A 26,024-nucleotide genomic window follows, 5' to 3' on the forward strand; every position below is an offset into this window, starting at 1 on the left:
TAGGGAAAGGGGGTGATGACCTACCTGTTTCTTGCCAGTCAGGGGCGCTGCCAGGGCACCATCCCCAGAGGTCTGAGGGTCCCTGGTAGGTTGGTAGGTTTTTATTTGCATGACTGGACCCTCCAATAGTTCCTGGTACCAAAGGAGGCAGCTGTCTGTGAGCCAGTGACTGCCATCGGTTGACAGGAGACCTTGAATTTTTTGGGGGGTGTGTATGGTAAGATCCTGTTCCAAAAGGGTGCTGCCACCACTGCCTGGGTTAGGATACCCAAGGCCATTCCCTTTCTTTTTGTCACATACAAGTTGTTAGCCCTCCTGATAAGAAGACTTAAAGCTGGGGCACTGAGCAAGGCCCCCTTGAGGTGTTTAAAAGCTTTTTTCTGACTCTGGGTTCCACATTAATAGGTGGGTACTGGCTGTCTGTGTATCCCTGATCAATCGATAGAAAGGGTGTGCTATTTCTCCATACCCTGGTATCCACAAGCAATAGTACCCAGTTATGCCCCCAAAACCCTTTAATTGTTTTAGGGTTTTAGGGAGAGGGTAGGTGGTAATAGGCCGAACCCTATCTTCTCCCAGTCTCCTTGTCCCCTTTGTGAGGACCAAGCCCAGATAGTTGTCAGATGTCTTGCATAACTGAGCCTTGGGCTGAGAAACCTTATATCCTCTTATATCCAGGAAGTTGAGAAGTTTCTGGGTGCCAGTTTGAATGCTTTGCTCAGAGGAGGCACGTAATAGATCATCCACATATTGTAGTAGGACGCAGTTTTCAGCTGAAAAATCTGAGAGATCTTGGGACAGGGCTTGTCCAAATAAATGGGGACTGTCTCGGAATCCCTCGGGTAAAACTGTCCATGTTAATTGGGTGGTCAGATTAGTGGGGTTTTCAAATGCAAACAGAAACCCGGAATCTGAATGAAGCGGAATGCAAAACAAGGCATCTTTTAAGTCTAAAACTGTTTGTCTGAGGGGACTTGAGCCAAAAGGGCGAAAGGGTTTGGAACCACAGGTTTCTTTTTCTTTCCTTTTCTTTTCTTCCTCCCTCCCTCCCTCCCTTCTTTCCTTGAAAGATTTTATTTGAGAGCATGAGCAGGGGGAGGGGCAGAGGGAGAAGCAGATTCCCCACTGAGTGGGGGAGCCCATGAGAGGGTCAATCCCAGAACTCTGGGATCATGACCCGAGAACCTAAGGCAGATACTCAACCAACTGAGCCACCCAGGTGCCCCCTTATTAGGTTTCTCTACTCCCAAAATTGGGGTGTTACATGGGCTGATGCATTGTTTTAAGAGCCCCCGCTGCTTTAGATTATTTATGATTTTTATTAGGCCCTCCCTTGATTCTGGTTTACAGGGTATTGCTTCCAACAAGGGAAAGTTGTGGGGTCTTTAAGGTGTATGTGGACAGATGCTGCAGTTAAGCCTTGACCTACTTCTCCCTGAGTTGCCCAGACCTGGGGACAAATATAAGCCTCTATTAAGGGGAGGCAACTGCCAGTCTGTCCAGGGGCTATCAATATGAGAATTCCCAGATTGGACATATTATCTCTATAGAGTTATCATGTGTGGGGCTCTCAGGCATTATTAAGGAGTGAGAGAAAATTAGATCTTAGTGCATCCCAGTGGGTGAGAAAATCTGGTTGTGGGTTGTCCAGTGACGCCCTTAACAACATTGTGGTTAGACCGTTGGCCCGGGGTGGAGAGTAGAACAGGAAAGGTGTCTCCAGTATCAAGAAGGAAATTGACTGGCTTTGCTTCTACCTCCAGAATTACCTGAGGCTCTGGGTTCCCAATGGCAAACTGTTCTGGGGGAGCCACTGTGAAGAGCCCCGGGTCCCATCAGTCCCTGTCTGGGGTGCTGGTTGTCTGAGCCCTTGGAGATTGAGATCTCAAGGGCATTCAGATTCCCAGTGTCCTCCTCCACATGTAGGACAGGGGTTGCAGGGCTTTGATTTTTGCCTTTGAGGGCATTCTTGCTTCCAGTGCCCCAGGCGGCCACAGAAGTGGCATTTGGTATCAGCGCCTTGAGGGGCTGAATTGGTAACAGTATATAAGGAAGAAACTAGGGCCTCGGACTTCTTTCTTAGTCTCTGTTCTTGTTCCTTACTCTCCTCTTGGTCCCATTGTAAGAGACCCAGTTAGCAGCTCGTAAGAGCTCTTCTAGGGGCCCCTTGGGCCAACTGCCAACTTTTTTCGAGTATTTGGGGCCAACTGGTTCACAGATTTGTCTTTGAGAATGATCTCGGCCTCGGGAGAACTGGGGGAGTTAGCTGTATTTAATGAGAGCCTCTCTCAACCTAAGAAGGCTGTTGGATTTTCCTCTTGAGTTTGGGTGACAGTAGGCAACTTGGAATAATTCAGGGGCTTAACCTTTGACCTTTTTAATCCCTCTAGGGCACAAGCCTGGAAGCGACTGAGGTACCAGTTTCTGAGGGGATCATTAGGGTCCCAACTGGGGTCTTGGGGAGGGACAGCTTGGGCTCTAGTTGGGAACTGGAAACCACCCAAGGGCTCACCCATGCCCTGGTAATGAAGTTACGGTTCATCCCCATATTTTTCAGTGGTGGCCAGGACCCCATGTTTCTCAGCCTTGGAGAGGGTTTGATTTAACAAGAGCATTAGGACATTTTGCAGAATCATTTCTACGAAGGCTACAAAACAAAATGCTAGTGCAGTCTTGTCTAAGCTGCAAAACAGGATGTTAGTACTGTTTTGTCTTAGCTGTCCTGACTCCATGTTTTCTTGTTGAGGACCCTGGCCCTGACTACCTAACTGTCCAACTAACTCCTAACATTATTACAGTGAGAAAAGGTTTATAGAAAGGGTTTTTTTTTGTTTGATTTTTCTTTTAAGGGAATAAATGTGCTTAGGTTCCTTTTAAATAAAAGTATGCTTTGATGACAGTGGAAAATATTGAACATCTAGTCAATAATCCAACCAAAGAAATAAAATGTTCATGCTACCTCCAAAGGTAAAGACACCTGGCAAATCTTAATTATGTCACAAAAAGTCTAGAGGGTTATGTAAAAGAAATAAAGGTATTTGGGGATTTCTCAAGTTCCAGATGACTAGATGAAAATGCAAGTCATGAACTAAAGAATAATAACGATTGCAAACAATTATGTTTTTATGTACCAGGCACTATACACACTTCACATATATTACATTACAGTATCACAGTTCCTCTGCACTAACCAATAAATGAACTCTATTCAGCCATTATAAATCATTAGACTGTGGCTCAAACAACCAGAGACACAGCAACAGAAATGTGAGTTCCTAGATTTGGCAACTACTAAAAACAGTTTTTAGGACTATATTAGATGCTAATAGATCTACAGAAGCTAATTTTAAGTATATGTTGGAAATAAAACCTGAAGCCTCAGCCTCTGCAGTATCATCATTGGCTAACAGTTTTACAAACTCATAAACATTAAATTAATACAGAACAGTCTAAAAAAACTCTTTAAGAGGCATCCAGTCTCTTATAGGCTTCTTCGATGAAAGTTAACATATTCTTCATCTGGGATGAATTATGGAGAACATCCAAGTCCTTCAGAAGAGCGTTATGGTTTGGAATTAATGTCAAAATTTCTTTCTGTGGGTATAATAGTACAATTAGTTTAAAATTTTTTTAAAAACTGAGATATAATTGACATATAACATCATAACATCATATTAGCTTCAGGCATACAACACAATGATGTGATATTTGTGTATACTGCAAAATGACCACCACAATAAGTCTACTTAACATCTAGCACCACACATAGTTACAAATTCTTCTTGTGATGCGAACTTTTAAGATTTACTCTCTTAACAATTTTGCAATATACAAGACAGTGTCATTGACTACAGTCACTGTGTTCTACATTACATCCCTGAGACTATTTGATTTTATAACTGCAAGTTTGTACCTTTTGACCACATTTAACCATATAAATAGTTCTTAACCTTTTATTATGAGAAATGTCAAATGTATGTTATTTAGAGAGAATGGTACAATAAACCTCAAATACCCATCACCCAACTTCAGTAATCATCAACTCATTCTTGTTCTTTCCAAACTGTATTATTCTGTTTTACCTCTGTCCATTCCCTTTCCTTTTACCCTAAATGGATTACAGATAGGACTATTTTAAATTATTTTTGAGAAACTTGAAGACTTTCTACCACTGTAAGTATTTACACTATAACAGCTACTGGGAACCTGTGAAAACAGATACCAGTATACAGTCAACTACAAATAACACAACATTACGTCATGAAGAGTTATAGGCCACTGTTAGAAGCATAAATAAACTCAACTATTGGAATTTACTTCCAGAAATCTATCCTACAGTTACAACCACACAAATACCTAAAGACATATATACCAGGGTATACGGAGCATTATATGTAACTGCAACAATCATTTATTTCTACCAGTAATTTACGAATTATAGTATGGTAACTTCATCAAGGGAATGTTATAGTTATTGACAAGAATGAGAGATCCACATGAAAGAAGCTCACAAATAAAGATGTTCGAACTATTCTGTCAAGTGAGAAAAACAATGTTGCCTAAAATCTTGTATCATGGATTTCATTTGTTTTAAAAGAGGAAAAGGATATTATGGTTTTATATATGTGTGTCATAACTGATGATATAGTTGATATGGCAAATTGGCATTTACCTGAAGTGTGGGTGCTTTGAGACTCTTCTGAGAAAGTTCTGGAAGACAGAGTACCCCACTACTATCTATGTGAAACATCTAAAGTAGAAAAAGAAAGCTACAGATTATTTCAAAAGGCTGATTTCTCTCTTCTTACATTCAAAAGTTGTCTTGCTGAGAGACAAGCATTAAAAAATTTATCCAGACTCTAGGAATGCATTATTAAACAATTACCTGTTTTACTTTCTCCTCTTCTTCTTCCACCTCACTTGTCAGAACTTGAATTTTGTTCTTTAGGCTCTGAATATTACCAGTCATTGACTCTATGGTCTCTACTATTTTATCTATTTCTTCCTGAGTGAGAAATCAGAAAGTTAATGTTTTAAACTAAATACATTATTAAATGAAACCCAAATAGGTATTAATATACATATGCATATTTTTTAAACACCACATATATTGAAACATTTTTGGAAGAAACTGGTAATTTTTTTTCTTTCGCAAAACAGACTTCCAAGAAACTAATTTACCAACATAATAATTCATTATAAGGAAATTTAATTTCCATGGAACAAGGAGATACAACCCATGTACAAGAATATTTCCTCAAAAGCTCAGCAAAACTGCTACAATCAGAGATCCTGGAAGACCCGTGTGAATGTAGCAGAGCCCAAGGACTGATGGCCTAAAAATCTGCTGTGCTTTGTCTATTCATCTCTAAATCACTACACACCCCTGGCAACCGCTCATCTTTTTATTCTCCAGTTCTGTCTTTTCTAGCTTATCATATAGTTGCAATCATACAGTATGGGGCCTTTTCAGTTTGGCTTCTTCCACTTATGATTTATAATATGCACTTAAGGTTCCTCCATGTCTCTTAAGGGCCCGATAGCTCATTTCTTTTTAGTGGTGAATCATATTCCATTGTCTGAGGTACCACATTTATTTACCCATTCACCTAATGAAGGACATCTTGGTATTCCAACTTTTGGCGATTATGAATAAAGCTGCCACAAACATCCATGTGCAATATTCAAACATCCATGTATAATACACCAAGGGGCATGATTGCTGTATCGTGTGGTAAGAGTAGGTTTCATTTTGTAAGACACTGCCAAACTGTATTCTAAACTGGCTGTACCATTTAGCATTCCCACCAGCTATGAGAGTTCTTGTTGTTCCACATCCTCATCTGCATTTGTTGTTGTCCATGTTCTAGATTTCGGCCATTCTGGTAAGTGCATATTAAGTCTCCTTTCATCTATAGTTTTCCACTCCAATTTTTTTGGTTCTTTCCAACTGATTTGTAAGGGAAACTAGAGAGTTTGCTTTGCAGAATTTGCCAGTCAGGTTTAACCTGTTCCTCGGCCCTGAATTTCCTGTGACTTGGTTTTTGGATTTAGAGAGTGCTGTCCAATACAAATATGTGTTACCACATGTATTAGTTTACTGTGCCTGCCAAAACAAACTGCCACACACTTGGTGTCTGAAAACAAATTTATTCTCTCACAGTTCTGGAGAGCAAATGTCCAAAGCAAGGTGTTGGCAAGGCAGTGCTCCCTCTGAAACCTCTGAGGGAGAATCCTCTCTTGCCTCTTCCAGCTTCTGATGGCTGTCAGCATACCTTGTGGCTGCTCACTCCAATTGCTGCATTTTTCACACAGCCTTTTCCTCCATGTCTCCTTCTCTTATTAAGGACATTTTCTTCTCTTTAAGGACACTAGTCTTTGTATTTAGGACCCACCCAAGATAATCCAGGATGATCTCATCTTGAGATCCTTAATTATATCTGGGAAGACTCTCTTTCCAAATAAGGGCACATTTGCAGGTTCCGGGGCTAGGACTTGGGCATATCATTTTTGGGGCCCCTATCAACCCACTATAGAGGGAATGAATAACAACAATGAATAAAGAAAACAGTTAATATAATAAGGACTAAAAATTTCCATTGTAGTTAAAGAAAATTATTTTGGTCCATTGATTTGGTTATCTTCTTTGGGTATTCCTACCATACCTATGCCATATTTTCTATGCTGAGCTTTTACTTTGTCACTTTTTCTCAACTTTAAAAAAATGTTTCTTTTTGATTCTTAAAATTTTCTCCTTTATTTTACTATTTATTTTAAGCATTTATCTGTTGCATTTGCTTTAATTCTTCTAATTTAGTCTTCATATATGAAAAGTTTTTTCTTTTACTTTTAATTTCTTCCTGAATTCTGTAGCTTCAGTTTTTAGTATTTCTAATACCGATTTATGATTTTTTCCATACCCTCTACTGTTTTTCTGAATTTCTTTCAGTTGCTTAAGAATTAGGTTAGTGTTCATCTGTTTTGTGAACACGTTTTTGGCATCCTTTTGTTATCTGTGGATTGCTATTTTTTGTCCTTATTTTTATATTTTCTTATGCTAACTCTGGTTGTGACATCCTATGGCTCTGTTCTTATGCAGAGGTCCATAGGGATTAAAAAATTAAGCCCCAGCAGTTCCTATACCATCTTCTCAGTCTCAGAGACTTTGCTCACCACTGCCTTTTCTGTAGCACCATCACTGAGGGAGCTCAATGAATACAACTTCTGTTACTTATTAGCTGATACAGGTTTTGAAAAGTCACCACCAAGAATAACTCTAGGCTACTGTGGGAAAAGGCAGTGGTTCTAAGTAAGGCACATAACAGAAAACTGATGGATACAGACAAGACATACAAACTCCTAGTTCAAAGATTCTAGTAGGCCAGTGAAGAACTCTTATGCCCAAAATGCAAACAGTGCTTCCGTTGAGTAACTGGCTGTCAAGCAAGCAAACCATAGACAGTTGCAATACTGTGATATAAGAAATGTGTATTTGGTCTTCATCCCTGGTTTCTGGCACAGAGCTTCCAAAATCCTTGTAATTTGTTGAGTGATTTGGGTGACAGCGGCATGTTTTGCTATTCATAATAAGCCTCTTTCTGGGGCACCTGAGTGGCTCAGTCAGTTAAGTGTCTGCCTTCAGCATGGGTCATGATCTCGGGGTCCTGGTATCAAGCCCCATGTTGGGCTCTTTGTCAGCAGGGAGCCTGCTTTTCCCTCTCCCTGCTGCTCCCACTGCTTGTTATCTCTCTGTCAAATAAATAAATAAAATCTTAAAAAAAAAGTAAGCCTCTTTCAACCTTACCTGAGTTTATGCTAATGAATGATTCAGAGAGGATGAGGGTTGGTTGGCAGAGCAATCAACCATGTGATTACAGGGTTGGAACTTTCAGCCCCACTCCTTGATGTCTTGAGAAGGGGAGATTTAGTTAATAATCAATTCTGCCTACGTGATGAATCTTTCATAAAAATTCTAAACACTGGGTTCAGAGAGCTTCCAGGTTAGTGGAACACCTTGGGGTGCTGGTAGGACAACATACTTGAAGAGGCACAGAAGCTCTGTGCCCTTCCCCTATACCCTGCCCTATGTATCTCTTCCATTTGGTTGTTCTTGAATGTATCCTTTATAAAAAACTGGTAAATAGTAAGTAAAGTGCCTTCCTGAATTCTGTGAGTTGTTCTAGCAAATTATTGAACATGAGGAAGGGGTCATGGCAACACCTGATTTATACTTGGTTGGTTAGAAGTACAGGAGGTGTACAAGTACAACTGGCATCTGGAGTGGGGGGCAGTCTTGTGGGACTGAGCCCTTAACCTGTGGGGTCTGCACTAAATCCAGGTAGTTAGTGTCAGAATTGGATGACATTGTAGGACACCTAGCTGGTATCTGCAGAGAACTGGAAAAGTGCTTCGTGGAAAACCCACACATTTGGTGTCAGAAGTGTTGTGGATAGAGAAAGGTTTTTTTCACTTAACTATATTTATGCTTTTTGCTGGAATACAGAAATGCCCCTTAGTATTACAAAAATCACACTATCATTTACTATCTTTGACCACTTTCAAGTGATTTACATGAGTATTAAATATTAAGATAACTTTGCCATTTTCACACTTTAAAACCTTTTAAAATCACCTAAAAAAAAAAAAAGCCAAATTTACAAAAAAAGAGTAAGGAAGTGGTCACCAGGGGCTGGGGAGTGGAGAAAATAGGGAGAGGTTAGTAAAAGGTACAAATTTTCAGCTATAAGATGAATAAGGTGTGATGATCTAATGTGAAAAACAAGGTGATTATAACTGGTAACACTGTATTGTATACTTAAAATTTGCTGAGAGAGAACTTAAATGTTCTTAACACACACAAAATAAAAAATAAATAATGTGAGGTGATGGATGCGTTAATTTACCAGATGAGGGAATCCTTCACAATGTGTACATATATCAAATTACTACAATGTACACTTCGAATATCTTATAATTATAGCCCAATAAAGCTGAAATTAAAAAAAAAAACCTATGTCAATGACATCCAACTGTTCATTACATGGTAGAACTAGTGTCAGTGCTGAAAATATACTCTTAAAAAGTAGTAACAGGGATAAAAATTCAATATAACCTCACAGTAGGAAGAAAGTAAGTTTCTATTTATCATATATGTAATTTATTAATTTATAATATACATAAATTATAATATATGTAATTAACTTATAATATATGTAAATTTGTTGCTCAGAGTCTAATGTACCCAATGTTATTCTCAATCATATGGAAAAACTGGAAAAAATTGTGATTTTTGAATTATTAGAAATCCTTGGGGATGCATTCCTTGCATAAACTACTACCAACTCTATATTTTCTAAATTGCTAACAAAGACCTAAGGACCATTATCTACAAACTACTTTGAAATGGCTAAGGGATACATGGTCTAATCTAGTTTGGTTTTAATAACTACTTAATAAGCCCTGTAAATTTGTTTCTCCTAACTGTTCAAGTATCCACTAATCAAAAGCCTGAAGGTAATCATGATACCTAATGTTATCGCCCATTATTTTATACAAGATAATGATCGAGAATCAGAATCTGCAGTTCGACTAAGCTCTGCATCATAACTTTAAGCAATTTGTCTAAGGTTCAGCTAAAAATGTCTCTTTTTCACATTTGTATAATGAGATCATCTAGCACAGACCTCTTTAAGTTGTTTTGAGAATTAAGGGATGTCGCTACAAGTGCCTAGAGCAGTGCCTAGAACACAGAAAGCCCTCGTTACATGTTAGTCATATGATAATAAAAACAATAATAATGACTATATGCTCTTCTTGTCAATATGTTTTGAAATTCTTTAGCATTTAGTGATGAGTTCCTATAATTTGATAATCAAGAATAGTAGTTCAGTTAAAGTCAGGTGAAAAAAAAACAGAACTGCTACTTAATCACTAATATATTAGAAATACTTTTAACTTTAGAGGCTCAAAGTTAGGTAAAGTTTTTACTCTGACAAAAAAAAAAAAAGAATTTAATGAAAACCCTGTTCTAAAATCTAGTATTTATTATTCAGAGACTATCATGATAATTTAAAAAATTTCTTATTCTCTTCCCCTTTCTCCTAACTCTCTAATGGACTCCCTGTTCAAATTTCATACCTGCAATAATGCCAGACCTTCTTCATTAGCTCTGTGCTGTGCCCTTTCCATTTTCAGTAGACTTGACACGTTAGTTAAATCTTTCAGGTTTTTGGGAGGGACTTGAAGGGTTTCACACAGTTGTAGCAATCTTAGGGATAAAAAAAAATAATTATGTTTACTTTTTTAGAACCATTATTTTATTTTATTTTTTTGTTTTGTTGTGTTTGAAATACTGCTGCCATCTTTTTTCTGTCCTCATATTCCAAGGGCTATTACATTCTTTTATTAACAGTAGCTAACCTTAGCAGTGACTTACCCATAAAAAGCCATGATACATTATCTTTTAGCCTTTCGATTTATTAAGATTTATCTCAAATCATGGGGTGCCTAAGTTGTTTCATGAAAGAAAAAATTACTATTTTATATACTTATCAATTTTGTCATATATATTTATACAATTTAATTTATATATATTTTAAAATAAAACTTTCCTTGTATCTTCTGAATGTGTTTCCTAGACTATTATAGCACATAATTCTATCTTTATTGTGAATAGCTGCGTAAGAGATGAAACACTATTCTGTAATGACACTGGACTCTATATTTCAGTTGTCTTAGGCAATGTGTCCAATGAAAAGAATCTCTGTATCAATTACTCTAACAACGGTTTTAAAGATAAGTGAGTCCCATAGAGTTTAAGGCAAATAAAATGTTGATTAAAGTGCTTTGTTTAAAAGTACAATCAACATGTCTACGACCCAGCAATTGCACTACTGGGTATTTACCCCAAAGATACAAATGTAGTGAACCAAAGGGGCACCTGCACCCTGTTTATAGCAGCAATGTCCACAACAGCCAAACTATGGAAAGAGCCCAGATGTCCATTGACAGATGAATGGATAAAGAAGATGGGGTGTATCTATATACAATGGAATATTATGCAACCATCAAAAATTGAAATCTTGCCATTTGCAAAGACCTGGATGGAACTAGAGGACATTATGCTAAACAAAATAAGTCAATCAGAGAAAGACAAGTATCATATGATCTCACTGATATGTGGAATTTAAGAAAGAAGGCAGAGGATCATAGGGGAAGAGAGGACAAAATGAAACAAGAAGAAACCAGAGAGGGAGACAAACCATAAGAGACTCTTAATCTTAGGAAACAAACCGAAGGTTGCTGGAGGTGATGGGGGAGGATAGGGTGGCTGGGTGATGGACATTGGGGAGGGTATGTGTTGGGGTGAGCGCTGTGTGCTGTAGAAGACTGATGAATCACAGACCTGTACTCCTGAAACAAATACATTATATGTTAATTAAAAAAAATAAAACTGCATACTAGGCAAACTAAAAAAAAAAAGACAATCAACATGAATACTGTGCAATATTAAAGTTAAGAAATCCTCTCTAAATATGTAAAAAAAGGAAAGAATAGAAGAAAAAATAAAAAGAAAAAAACCAAATTAAAAACAGAAAAGTTAACAAAACATAACAAGGTTACAAAATTTTCCTTCAAACCAGGTTGATTAGATCGCCAATGGAAACTAACCTATTACTACCCTCACTGGTAGCAGGGAGCAATACAGCTTTCCTAAAAGCTTGTATTCTTGGATTCTAGGAGGAAGAGATCAAGGAGGAAAATCTAAATTTGGTTACTTCTTGCTAATAGCAACATTTTGGGGTTCTCAAAAACCCAACTACTTAAGATTTGCAGGCATAAATAGTGGAAAATAGAACTCATCTTCCTAGGATCTTACTCAAAATATTACTTTTTGTAAAGAAAAAAGTAGGCAATATAAAACTGTACCAATCACAATTTTCATTAAACTGTTGGGATAAACTTCAGTTATCCAATCATTAGGAAGGACATCACATTTAAGAATAAAAACCTATGGGGCACCTAGGTGGCTCAGTTGGTTAAGCATCCGAGACGGGAGTTCGGTTCAGGTCATGATCTCAGGGTCCTGGGATCAAGCCCCCATGTCTGGTTCTGCACTCAGTATAGAGTCTGCTTGGGTTTCTCTCCCTCTGCCCCTATCCTCGTTTGCTCTTGATCTCTCTCTCTCTAAAATAAATCTTTAAAAAAAAGAATAAAAACCTGTGTGTATAAGTATTCCTAAGAGGGATAAGTTCTTGATTTCTTAACTAAAATAAAGATCCATTTATGAACAATTTCTTCTAAAAGTTTATTAAGTTAATTCTGTGAAAGGGTCACTCACTATTCCACATGTTTTAAATAGTGGTTAGATTTGTGGTGTTCTTAAAAAATCTCATTAAAATAAAAGTGTAACATAAATAAACCCTACTATGTCAAAAACACCTAATCATCATTCATTAACAGTTTTCTATAGGGCAGACCCATGATCAGACAAACAAAACACGGTTGCTAGTCAAACAAAATGGGTTAGCCACTACAGTTTTTAGAGGAACATACTTTGGGAAGGTCTGCCCTATAGAAAAATTTTATGAACGATGATGAGGTGTGTTGACATAGTAGGGTGTATTCATGTTACACTTTTATTTTAATAAGATTTTTTAAGAATCCTGAAAATCTAATTGTACTAAAATATTCTCATTTACACACCAAATAGGACTTACTTGTTTCCTATTAAAAGGCAATAAATAGCTTTTATTATATATTATCTTATACACTGGCTTTTTAGTACACTCCTTCCCTTTTAATATTAGACTGTCATTCCTGTAAGCAGGTGACAGGCCTGCTTGTAGCAGTCCTTTTTCAATCTCTTCAACCTCTCTACAAACTCCCACCCCCATCTACCCTTTCTGTTTTGCTACTGTTGTTGAAACTATACTTAAAGTAAGCAGAATTTTTGCTTAGACTTCCCAAGAAGTCTACTAGCTCTAGTTTATTAGACTAGAAACTAGTAAACTAGACTAGACTAGAAATTAGTCTACTGGTTTCAGGCAAACCCAAAACTAAGATGTAGAACATTTTTCTATGAAAAGAAAAAGTTGGATGCCTGGGTGGCTGACAGTTAAGCGGCTTTGCCTTTGGCTCAGGTCATGATCTCAGGGTCCTGGCATCTACTCAGTGGGGAGTCTGCTTGTCCCTCTCCTCCTGCCTCTTCCCCCACTCATGCTCTCTCTCAAATAAATAAATACAATTTTCAAAAGAAGAAAAGAAAAAGTTGTGCAAATAGTAGTTACTGAAAAGCATTGGCAGTGGTGTGACTTTAACTTCCGTTTGTGACTTGCCATAAGATGAAGAGCAGTAATACCCTGAAAATTACACTTGCTACTTATGAAAATAATATAATACAATATCTGAAGTGAAAACACAGTAACGGAATAAATCAGATACGAATGGTAAACCCTTAACTTCAAATTGCTCAAAATGAAGATTTTGAGTTAAAGTTGACAAAATATTTTTTCAAATCCCACTATAAAAAAATGAACTGTAGAAGCTGGCATTTTGTGATTTTCAGACTTTATTTTTATAAATTCTCTTAACTGACTTCATACCTGCATGCAGTAGTTTAGAATATACATTTCCAAGTCATTCATCTTCTTAAAACAAAAACAAAAAAAAACCCAAAATGAGCAGAAGACATGAACAGACATTTTTCCAAAGAAGACATCCAAATGGCCAACAGACACATGAAAAAGTGCTCAACATCACTCGGCATCAGGGAAATCCAAATCAAAACCTCAATGAGATACCACCTCACACCAGTCAGAATGGCTAAAATTAACAAGTCAGGAAACGACAGATGTTGGCGAGGATACAGAGAAAAGGGAACCCTCCTACACTGTTGGTGGGAATGCAAGCTGGTGCAACCACTCTAGAAAACAGTATGGAGGTTCCTCAAACAGTTGAAAATAGAGCTACCATACAATCCAGCAATTGCACTACTGGGTATTTACCACAAGGATACAAATGTTGGGATCCGAAGGGGTACGTGCACCCCAATGTTTATAGCAGCAATGTCCACCATAGCCAAACTGTGGCAAGAGCCAAGATGTCCATCAACAGATGAATGGATAAAGAAGATGTGGTATATATACACAATGGAATATTATGCAGCCATCAAAAGGAATGAGATCTTGCCATTTGCAACGACGTGGATGGAACTGGAGGGTGTTATGCTGAGTGAAATAAGTCAATCAGAGAAAGACATTTATCATATGACCTCACTGATATGAGGAATTCTTAATCTCAGGAAACAAACTGAGTGTTGCTGGAGTGGTGGGGGGGTGGGAGGGATGGGGTGGCTGGGTGATAGACATTGGGGAGGGTATGTGCTATGGTGAGCGCTGTGAATTGTGCAAGACTGTTGAATCACAGATCTGTACTTCTGAAACAATGCAACATATGTTAAGAAAAAAGAAAAAGATGAAGATAGGAGGGGAAGAATGAAGGGGAGTAAGTCGGAGGGGGAGACGAACCATGAGAGACGATGGACTCTGAAAAACAAACTGAGAGTTCTAAGGGGAGGAGAGTGGGGGGATGGGTTAGCCTGCTGATGGGTATTAAAGAGGGCACATTCTGCATGGAGCACTGGGTGTTAGGCACAAACAATGAATCATGGAACACTACATCAAGAAAAAAATATATATATATAGAGAGAGAGATAAAAATAGTGCCTATCTTATAAGGTGTTACAGGGCTTGGGACAGAATACATGTTTAATAAATGTTCGCCATTATGTTCTTACTTCTTATCTATCATATATGAGGAAAAATTTATTTCCTACATTGTAATGGAACACTTTCTGGTTATCTAGGTCAGATAAATTATTTCATTCTGTGTAAGATCCAGGAACTTTGGTGATTTCTGCCACATGAAGTATTGCTGAGAACCAGAAAAAAAAAAAAAAAATGAAAGAAAAACTTTTATATCCCACAAATGTCTATTCTGGTAATCTAGGAACAGATTAGACTTTTACTAATTTTATTTTAAATATATTTTTATATTTATTTTATAGTTTATAAAAATATTCTATTGCATAACTACATTACCGTTTCTTCAGATAGTTAAGATGATACTGAACTTGTTCATTTTCTCTAATATTGTTACTCAAAACTGCTCTAGAAAAGAAAAAAAAAGATTGAATAAATACTAGTTTGAAACACAATGAATATAATGTGTTTACTTTTTCTCCCTTTCTTTCAAGTGCCCCTCCTCACTAGCCAGGTAGAACCAATAACATTTTACTTTATATCAAATACACTTTTTTTTTCCATGTTTTATTCCTGATTTTATTGGGAAAGCCTCTAGGATTTTGTCATTATGTAAAATACTTGCTGTGGGTTCCAGGTAGATAGTCTTTGTCATGTTAAGGAAGCATCCTTACATTTCTGTTCTTTAAAAAGTTTTATTATTTTTTTGTTTTGTTTTGTTCTTAAATAAGGAATTGGTATTGAATTCAGCAAATGGTTTAGAATAGATATTAAAACATCATATTATGTTTTCCTAATTTAATGTTATGTTGTTTTGACAACTTTCCTAAAGTAATCTTTAGGTTCCTAAACTAAACTCTATTTGTTTAGTGTTAATTATTCTTTAGATATACATTTGGATTTTATTTCTAGTTTAGGAATTCTACATCTATATTATAAGTGAAAGGGGTTTAACAGTATTCAGGGCGTGTGCTTGTATATACGTTCTATTTTTTCAGGTTTTGATATCAGGATTATAATTTTATAAAATGAAAATAGTTTGCCACTATTTTTTGTTTGTTTCATTCATTTATTGAAATACGATTTTAAGCAAAGGTACAATCAAAGTTCTTCTTATTACATTCTATATTGTAATTAATTTAGAGGAGTTCAGCTTCTTGATGGCAGAATCCTGTCTTATTTTCTTTGTATTCCCACCATGGTAGCTTACATATAAAGTGTCAATTGGAACTCAACTTCTTAAAGTATCCCTAGTGATAAAACAAGTTTAAAGTTTACAGATAGCAGGTCATGCCACACAGACTTTTCTTTCACTGATGGAATCCTAAGCTTCTGAAATTAATGACTTCCTGCAAAACACCCTATCACCATAAAATAAATAATGACATTTAAAAAGAAATGTTTCTAAGGAAATATGTTTCTATGGGAAACATATAAGTAGAAATCAAGGGTGAAATGGAAAAATTTCATACTTACATTATTACTGAGTCCATCATACTCTGCAAATGCTCTCTACTACTCTCTGAAAGAGGCTGCCAGGTTTTTTTCTTGTTGGATGCTATCTTAACCTGTTTTAGATTAGTATGCTCTGTTTGTCCTGTTACTGGTGAAAGAAGAGACTCTGGTCAATCTTGAAGTTTTATGTTTTTACTTAAAAAGTGATTCAAGTATAAATTTATTGTAAAAAGCTAATAGAAGTATGAGAACCAAAATATTATAAGACTGCATAAACTATTTAATTTCCTTTTTACTGCACAGACATAATATGCCAGTCATTGAATATGATTATGCTAATATTATGTTAACTAAAATACTATTAGCTGATACTGCAGATACAAACCCAAGACAATTCTAAATGAAGAAGCAGGCTACAATTATTAGGATTCAATATAAAAGTCTGATTCCCAGAAATGACCTAAATTAAAGAGCTTCATTGAGAAGACTAGAAAGCTATTTCTACCAAATGTTAAACGGCAACTGGAACAAAATATTCAGGGTCTACTTGGTTATTGGTATTGTTTACTTACAAGAGATAAACAAAGGAGATACACTAATGGCTCATATGAAGATTAGTTTTGGAGAGAAGGGAGTCTAAGTAATTTTAATTATAGGTATGCAACGTATTACAAAAGAAAAAGTGCACCATGAACTGTGGAAGTATAAAACCAGGGAACCTAGCTTGGTGTTGGTGAGGAGAGAAAGGGAATTCTTAGATGAAGTGATGCCTAAGGAAAGATGACCACTCCAAAATTATTTATTACAAATAAAATTAGACAGTAGCCCCAAACTAATCTATGCCATGGTGGTAGGACAGAAGCACGTCTGTTTTAAAGAGAAATCAGTAGGGTGTCTATATATCTTAGATCAGTAATAATTCAGATTGTGGGACACTTTGATTTTCTCTAGTTCCTACCAATTTAGAACTTTACACAATATTTTGCTAGAGGCGATAAGTGAAATTTCAGTTGACCAAAATTACTAACCAGTACTACTTATTCTTGCAAAAATGAGAATGCAGCTGTTTATTACTATCCTTTGCTTTTTTAAAAAAAGACTTATTTATTTGAGAGAGAGAGAGAGAACACACATGGGGTGGGGAGGGAGGGGGAGAGGGTAAAAGTCCCAAGCATACTCCTCGCTGAGCACAGAGCTGACATGGGGCTGGATCTCACGACTCTGAGCAAAAACCAAGAGTCAGACACTCAACTGACTATGCCACCCAGGAGCCCCTAGTATCTTTTGCTTTTGTACAACTCATAAACAAGATGCTGAGAATTTTTTCATGAATATAGACAGCTTGAGACAGACAAATTAAACAAGATATAGAAAATAAATACCTTCAGAAGGCAGATGCTTTGGATTTTTATTTTTTGCTATGTTTCTAACCTAGAGAGAAAAACGCACACATAATTAAACATCAGATAAAAAGACACTACCTTTGCAATCTATTTGTCATGTATGTTGAAGAGTATTCATATATCTTCTGGCTAGATAGAAAAAGTATATTGCTACTTCTACAGAGAAGGGGTGTGTATTTCTCCCAGGCAAAGGATATACTAAAGCAATTCCTGGACAATGGTAATAATGTACAATAGAATTCCATATAGTGTCAAATATTTTTTTTTTAAGATTTATTTTTATTTATTTTAGAGAGAGTAAGAGAGAGAGCTTGCAAGTGGAGGTAGGGGCAGAGAGAGAGAATCTTTCAAGCAGACTCCCCGCTGAACAAAGAACCCTACTCAGGTCTTGATCCCATGACCCAGGAGATCATGACCTGAGCCAAAATCAAGAGTGGAATGCTTAACTGACCGAGTCATCCAAGGGCCCTGTGTCAAAGAATATGTTAAAGAAATCATTAGTCATTTTGCCTATGAAATACTGTTACATACTTTACCTGCAAAAAACATAGGCATTGCCTAATATAGGATAAATCACAACAAAATTTTTTACATTTTAAATATTCTTCTGTAAGAGGGGGCAAAATTATGGTAGAAAGAAGCTAATTCCTCCCAAGGTAATTTTTCTGTTAATAAAAATCTCTTCCACCAACTGACAGATTTTAAGTAAAGCATACACACTTTACTCCTAGTCTTCACATTCAAACACCTTAGCAATGTCCCATGACCCCCTCCTCAACAAAGAATTCTCTGATCAGTATCTTTAGAAATTAAAATAAACAATTTTCATCTGAGAATTTTTACAAATTATGTTGCAACAGCTCCCACATAATGATATGAATTATTATAATTTGTACTCAAACTGACCTTTAGTCTTCACATACTCCTTTACATAGAACAAATGACATTTTTAATCAAAAAGTTCTGAATGATAAACTCGATATTTTCATTACCTTTTTCTCTGGTAACTCCATTTCCTCATCATCCTTTTTTCTTTTTGGTTTTCTTTTTAACTGTTGAGACCTTTTCTTGGAAGAACTTGCTTTGCTAGACATCTTAATCTAAACAATTCTAACAGTGCTTCAAAAAATCTGTGAAGATAAAAAGGACGCAAAAATAAGCTTAAGCTTCTGACCCACCAAGGTCATGTGACTTTTCTGTACTGTTAAACTTCATTGTAATAAAATGAGAGAAAAAAAAAAAAAAAAAAAAAAAAAAAAAAAAAAAGCTTAAGCTTGCAGAATATTTTGTTAAAAAGAACTACCTATACGGATGCCTGGGTAGCTCAGCCGGTTAAGCAGCTACCTTTGGCTCAGGTCATGATCCTAGGGTCCTGGGATCGAGTCCCACATCGCCTCTTTGCTCGGTGGGGAGCCTGCTTCTCCCTCTGCCTGCCACTCCCCCTGCTTGTGCTCACTCTCTCTGATAAAAAAAAAAAAAAAAAAAGAACTACCTATAAATGTTCCATATTTGCTTTAAAAAAAATCATAATGAAAGTTTTGGGGAAGTATTGTTTTTAGAACATTTAAACATATTTTAAAACAAGTAACACTGATTATTATTAAAGTATGTATCTAATTCAGTTTCATTCCTAGAAATTTCATCTATTTTTATGGCTTTAAAAAAATCATGTGAAAGTGCTTTTGCATCTCTTACTTTATACTCCACCATACAATAACATTATCTCCATGTTTAGATCCAAGAAAATGGAAATATAAAGTATTAAATTGTTTTACTCTGGTCACAGATAATATCAATTTGAAGAGTAATATTCAGGTCTTCTTATTTTAAGCCTAATGGATTTCTCATTCGACTTATGCCAAAGATGAAAGGAGATAATCCTTAGGATCCATACTATGAATCTATGCTGTGGAAATTCAAGTGGAAAAGTCACTCATAAGGATTTAAGCTACAACTCTGCCTGGGCTATTTGCATTTTAAAAAAGCTCAGTAGTATAATGATTATTCTGTCCTTCCACAAATTACAAAACAGGCACAGGAGATTTAAGTCCTTTATCACCAAATAGTCCTTTATCACCAAACTCATTACTGTTAAAAGGAACAGAGGAATAGAATGTTTATTCTTGCATTAGGCCATACGGAGTAGATAGCTTAGAAGTTAGGTACAGTATACATGGAGGAGTGTGTGTGTGTGTGTGTGTGTGTGTGTACAGGCATACCTCAGAGATATTGCAGGTTCCATTCTAGATGACAGCTAAAGCAAATATTGCAACAAAGTAAGTCAAATGAAATTTCTGGTTTCATTTGTGAGATGGCATAGGCTTGCAGGCCCCTTGCGAGCCAGGGTCATTCAAGGACTGCAGTGAGAGTTAGGAAAGCCAGGCAAACCTGAGCAAGGAGGAGAAAATGTTCTCTTCCCCTTATCTCATGTTGCAAGTTCTGAATGCCTGGATCTGCAAGAAGTGGCTCTTGCCTAGATTAGAGGCGTCCCTCCTTAGGACAAGAACATACTGTTCCTTGAAGAAGGGTGGCTGGGAGAATTCTTTAACTCTGCAAACATAAACAGAATACATACTGTTCTTGATAAATTTTGTGTATCTTTCTTCAAGGATGTTAGTTTAATCCCATTATGTGTGAAAGTACATATTGTTATGCTTACCTGATTGCTACAAGTATATAGCTCTGTGGAAAATAAACGACAGCATGCAGTTGCAAGTGCTGCCTTTGCTCTGCATCCCCTGTGTCCCGGTGATTTCGCGACCCTTACCCAGGGACCCCAACGCACTAGACGTTGACACATTTGCATGTAAAAGTTATGTTTACATTATACTGTAGTCTATTAAATGTGCAGTAGTATTATATCTAAAAAAACACTGTACATACCTTAATTAAAACAGCTCTATGGCTGAAAAATGCTAACTATCATCTGAGCTTTCAGCAAGTCAATCACCGATCACAGATCACCCTAACAAATATAATAATAATGGAAGAGTTTGAAAACTTGCAAGAATTCCCAAAATGTAACAGACAGAAAGTGAGCAAATGCTGTTGGAAACATGGAGACAAAAGACTTGCTGAAGTGGGATTGCCACAAACCTTCAATCTGTAAAAAACACAGTATCTGTGAAGCACGATAAAATGAGGTATGCCCATATACACATATGTAGTATGGACATCTTATTTATATATATATATACATATATATATGTGTATATATAAATGTTTTCTAGGCATATATAGCTAGATACATACCAGTCACCATTCCTTTTCTAAAAATGCAAAGTTAATTAGATTAATAGTTTATATATGCAGATTGAGAGACAATAAAGGAGTTACTTTGGATAAATCTATTTCTTCAAATTTTAAAAGGTAAAGTTTCAAGCTTTTTTTTCAGTAAGATTAACAAAAATGGTGGGAAATAATTAATTGAAAGATCACCACTATACTCGGGGACTACATGTAAGATCAGTTACAAAAAGCTCTGGTAAATTACACTTTACCCTGGTCTTGAACAATGTGGTACTTTACACCCAGTTAGTGTTATATTCCCAAGATGCCTAATTCTTTCAACGTGACATCCATGCCCTTATCCTTCCCCGACTTAAAAACCAATCCACATGACAGTTTCACTTGTGGGCCTCTCCTGGAAGGGTTACGATACATATAGCAGTACAGGTTTTTCAACAAAGGTGCAGGTGAGGGCTGAAATTTAGTCCTCACTCCATTTGGTAGACTAAAAATGGTGCAAATTCCTTCTTACTCCTGTTACTGAGAGATGGTGTCTATGTCCCTTTATCTTAAATCTTGGCAGACTCTGTAGCTGTTTGAGCAGTAGAATATGGTGGAAATGATTCTGTACTAGTTTACTGGCCTAAACATGAAGAGACCAGCAGCTGCAACATCCTCATGTTTGGAATATTTGCTCTTGGAACCCAGCTACCATGCTATGAGGAAGGCCAACATGGAGAGGAACTGAAAGGCCCAGGCAAAAGCCCCAGCTGAACTCCCAACCAATAGCCAGTACCAACTTGCCAGCCTGGTACATGTACCTGAGCCAATATGCTGCAGCTGACCCTGCATGGAAAAGACATGAGTCAGCCCTACCAAGTTGTTTCCGATCCCGGATTCTGGAACAAAATAAATGATTTTTTAATTAAGAAAATTTAAAAATCTTTCCCCAATACCTACCACACAACATCCAACTCTTTACCATGTCATTTATAGTTCTTAACAATCTAGCCCTGCCTAGCTTTCCATACTTCTCTCCCATTACTCCTTATAAGACTCTCTCTAACTAGATTTGATGATTTCCCAAACACACTTTGAGTAATGCATACACTATGCCCTCTACCTGAGCTGCTCTCCTCTCCTTTCTCTGCCCACCCTCCCAGAGCATAAGCCGCCTGCTCTTCATGCCTCCTAACCACTCCACTCCACTCTAAAAGTCTGTGGGCGCTTCTGGTGTCTAACTCTCAGCTGGCACTTATTTATAGTTTGGTTCTATTAATCAGTTTTTCTTGATATTCTTTACTCAAAAACATGTAATTTAGTGCTACTTCAAATTTGACTCACAAACTACTATAGTCCTTTTAAATATAGAAACTGACAGTATTCATTTAGAAACTTTTATTGTAATTTGGCAAAATTTTATGTATGTTGAATCTGATTATAAAATAATCGGCTTTGTTTTTTCTTTTTAAATGTCATTTTCCCAGTAATTTGTTTAAAAAAAAAAACCCACCACCTTCTTTTTTAGAGATGTTTTAGGTTCACAGCAAAATCAAGCAGCAAGTATATAGAGTTCCCATATACCCCCTGTACCCCCCACTAGTCCCAGCTTTCTCCACTACCAACATCCCACACCAGAGTGGAACATTTGCTATAATTCATCAACTCCCACTGACATATCCTATCACCCAAAGTCTATAGTTTACAGTAGGGCTCATTCTTGGTGTTAGATACTCTATGGGTTTGACTAGCAATTCATTTTTGGTTGTATTGTACAAAAGAATCAGTTGTAGCTGATTAAAAATTAAAAAAAAAAGTTGGTCCTTTACTAGCAGCAATACGAGCTGCACCATTTTCATTGATACCTACTTAAGCCAATAAACCATAGCACAAAAAGTTTCTAAAGCTCGTTACTATCAACATTTTGGATGGGGTAACTCTTTGTTGTGAAGGCCGTCCCATGAACTGTATTCTGGTCTTTAGTTGCTAGTACCCTCCCTTCCCCAAGGTGTGACAACCAAAACTGTCCCCAGACGTTATTAAATATCTCCTGGTGTGAAGGCACCTCAGATTGAGAACCACTGCCAAGAGCAAGTCAGGGATAAGGATGAATGGCCTGGTTCCAAATCCTGGCTCTGCCATTTAACTAGCTGTACAGCCTCAGGCAAGTAAATTTGTTCAATTTCCCCGCTGGTAAAATGGGTTAAAGTTAAAAGCACCAACATTAAAGGATTCTGTGAAGCTAAAATTTTGTACAGAATACGTAAAGTGCCTAGAACAATACTTGGGACATAGTAAGAATTCAATAAATAAAAGTCACAATTTTCTATCACTACTGGGCCAGTTGTAAAGGAACTAGAATAGAAATTTTAATGTAAATGTAAAAGGAATAGAAATTTTGCCCTGCTTTAGATCCACAGGAAACCATAGCCCAGTGAAAGTGGGTAGAGACAGATATGAAAACAATTACTATATAAAATTATATAGCGGGCGCCTGGGTGGCTCAGTTGGTTAAGCGACTGCCTTCGGCTCAGGTCATGATCCTGGAGTCCTGGAATCGAGGCCCACATCGGGCTCCCTGCTCAGCGGGGAGTCTGCTTCTCCCTCTGATCCTCCCCCCTCTCGTGCTCTCTCTCTCTCTCATTCTCTCTCTCAATACTCTGGTTTTTCTTCAAAACGCATAAATCTTTCGCCTCTCATTCTCTCTCTCAAATAAATAAATAAAATCTTAAAAAAATAAAATTATATATCCTGTGACAAAAGTTATAAAAGACAAATGAGTGGGTGACTCTCTAATTGATGTGTATGCGTGTGTGTGGGGGGGGAATGATATACAGTATTCAGAAAAAAAAAGTAACATGGGAATTACATTTTGAAATATTTAGCCAGAAGTATCGGGAATGAAGTATTTGAGAGAAAGCAGCAAAAGCCTAATGGCAGAACAGTTGGAAAGAAACTGGTCTGTTCGGGCACAGGGAAAATTCAGCGAGACTTGAACGTGTATGGGAGTAAGGGACAGAAACAAGATTGGAACAGTAGTTTGCGGCCAGACTATATACTACAGTAAAGAATTTACTCCTTACTCCGTAGGAAACAGGGAGGCATCCTAACTTGTCTTATTTTTCTTACCGGTTTGCTGAAATTCGTGGAAACCAAGTCTCTCAATCTAGGCCTCTGTGTAAGCACACAGGGCAAGCACCAAGTCTGGCGAAACACAAATAACGCAATGTTTACCTCCTGACAAATGCCTCGGGATAGCAACGCTGCCGCAGTTACGTCAATGCCCAAAGACACTAATCTCTAAGGCTGCACTTCGCACCACTACGGGCCACAGGAGATTAAGGAAAAAGAACTAGGATGAAGATGAATCGGGGAAAGGAGGGAAGAACCCAGGACCCAGGTGCGGCTTCACTACCTCCTCGCAAATCAAATATTTCAATCCTTGGCCCCGAAGGGCAGATATGGAAAATACATTTGGAAAATCACCTCACGCTCCTGAGATACAAGCCGCGGAGTCTGCCACAATCGCTTTGGCCGCAAAACTCATGCCGCAAGCTGGATCCACCAGCGGTTTAAAAGCTTTCACTAATCACCGACGACGCCTCTCCAATCCTTCAGGGAGCCACTGTCGGCGCAATTCGCGCCCAAACCTTTGAAAACAGAGGAGGCCCGGAAGTGGGCGGGCAGAAGCCGGAAATGCCGGTGGGAGAGGCGGGCAACTTGGTACAGTCGTAACGTCATCAAAAGTGCGCCCACGGGAGCGCGATAAGATTGGCCGCAGGGAGGGCGGTGTCGGCCTACGCCCCCTGACTCCTCCAGCTGGCTTTTGCGCAAGCTCAGTGAGGGGTTCGGCTGTGTGGACCTCTGGCTCTCAGGGCTTGGAGCTCCGAAGTCTTGCCGCCCTCTCCCACAGCAGAGGTCAGAGACAGGCGGGCCAGTGAGTAAGACTGTGCACCTCGGGATACGTCAGCCTTTCAGTTCCCTCCATTCTTCTGGCTCCTGTCTCACCACTTACCCCTGTCCTCTGAACCTGTCCTTTTTCTCTTGCCACCTTCCTTATTTACCTTCCCACTAGGACGGCACCCTGCTCCCCTCTACCTTCTCCTTGGGTTTAGATTCTCCACCGACCTCTCACTTTCAGCGTGGTGTGTGGGAATTAGGAGGTACTGCTGGAAACAAGGTGCTTGTTCGCCTCAGAGGCCATGTCGCCATCTTCCCTGGCCACCCCAACACCCCAAGGTTCCGCTAGGCAGAGGGCGCTTTCAGGATGACGTGGGGGTGCTCTGACTCCACAGCTGCCTCCCCTCTAGGCTGCGGCTCTTGTTACTGTAGGTTTTTTTTGTAAGAGGTGACAGGACTGAAGGTGACTTTCTGTATACAGGTGGCGGTAAGGGTGAGGGTGAAAGAGGAAAGATGGGTCTAAATTGACATAAAACTGTAAATTACTAACTTGTTCGGTTTGATCTCGAGGAGAGCAAGATGTCGTCATCTCCAACCCAAATTGCTTCAAGATTGGAGGTGGCTAGCCTTTCCTGCAGTGTTAATGTGAAACCACATTATTTGAAAAGTTATTTGATTCAGAACTGTGGGTATTTTACCCATATTTTGGGGGGCTGTGGGGGTGGGCTTCATCATTATTCTTTAACACATTCTAATCGTCAGTAACATATTTGTTTTACATTTTGCTTCCTTGGATGCTTGAAGCATCTTCACGGATCTGAGAAAATTGAAGTCCTGTTGCCATCAGCAGTAGTTGTGTTCTTATCTAAAAATGCTGTCTGTTTTCAGCCTTTCCCAATTTGCCATGTGATTCTCTGGAAGTCACCTAATAGAGGGCTCTTTCCTATCGTTTGTCCAGGTTTGGGGGACCAGTATTTTATGTAAATGAGTGTGATATGTCCTGTCTACAAATCTAGACTCAGGCAGTTTTCAAGTTACCTTTTATATCTTTACTACTGTAACGGTTCAGTCATAAATTAATTATTTTTCTCACCTACTTTTTAAGCTAGTACATGTAGTTTATGCTTGTAAGAAGATGGATGACAAGGACCCCATGGATATGATAGGATAAAAATCACAGTAGCTTTAAAAGAATAATGGGAATTGTTTTGTTGATTTCTGTTTAGAGTTTGTTCTATGTACTTTTTACCCAGTTGAACAACATACTGCATTTACA

At 37.9% G+C, this 26,024-nt stretch overlaps 2 protein-coding genes across 13 annotated transcripts in view; one reads left to right on the top strand and one right to left on the bottom strand.

Moving 5' to 3' along the window:
• Nucleotides 1–3,111: 3,111 nt before the first annotated feature.
• Nucleotides 3,112–25,407, bottom strand: CENPQ (centromere protein Q). Of its 10 annotated transcripts, none has more exons than XM_027602534.2 (11): nucleotides 24,335–24,474; nucleotides 23,978–24,052; nucleotides 20,504–20,585; nucleotides 18,613–18,750; nucleotides 17,600–17,648; nucleotides 16,239–16,365; nucleotides 15,102–15,170; nucleotides 10,138–10,267; nucleotides 4,886–5,005; nucleotides 4,673–4,750; nucleotides 3,463–3,594 (listed from the first exon to the last, which is right to left on the bottom strand). In XM_027602534.2, exons 4-11 carry the CDS (start codon nucleotides 18,712–18,714, stop codon nucleotides 3,463–3,465), a joined length of 807 nt encoding a protein of 268 aa, XP_027458335.1. In that variant the 5' UTR covers nucleotides 18,715–18,750; nucleotides 20,504–20,585; nucleotides 23,978–24,052; nucleotides 24,335–24,474. The 10 variants fall into 10 exon arrangements, with proteins under 10 accessions (XP_027458334.1, XP_027458341.1, XP_027458342.1 ...); XM_027602532.2 differs by lacking the exon at nucleotides 20,504–20,585 and adding an exon at nucleotides 21,670–21,747; XM_027602531.2 differs by lacking the exon at nucleotides 20,504–20,585.
• The window catches only part of MMUT (methylmalonyl-CoA mutase), a 35,770-nt gene continuing 34,347 nt past the window's right edge, over nucleotides 24,602–26,024 (top strand). Inside the window, exon 1 of one of the 3 annotated variants that reach the window (XM_027602528.2) lies at nucleotides 24,602–24,785. The gene's annotated coding sequence lies outside the window, so the exon portion shown is untranslated. Of the gene's footprint in view, nucleotides 24,790–26,024 lie in introns of all 3 variants that reach the window. The other 2 variants (XM_027602530.2, XM_027602529.2) reach the window with 2 other exon arrangements.

This window comes from Zalophus californianus, chromosome 7 (genome assembly GCF_009762305.2).
Source record: "Zalophus californianus isolate mZalCal1 chromosome 7, mZalCal1.pri.v2, whole genome shotgun sequence".
NCBI classification, from domain to species: Eukaryota; Metazoa; Chordata; class Mammalia; order Carnivora; family Otariidae; genus Zalophus; species Zalophus californianus.

Coding starts and splice junctions, on each gene's coding strand:
- CENPQ (XM_027602533.1), bottom strand. CDS start 18,714: ATGTCTAGCAAAGCAAGTTCTTCCAAGAAAAGGTCTCAACAGTTAAAA. Junction 17,649..18,612: donor TGGAGTTACCAGAGAAAAAG/GTAATGAAAATA, acceptor TTTTCTCTCTAG/GTTAGAAACATAGCAAAAAA. Junction 10,268..15,101: donor CTTAACTATCTGAAGAAACG/GTAATGTAGTTA, acceptor TTTATCCCTAAG/ATTGCTACAACTGTGTGAAA.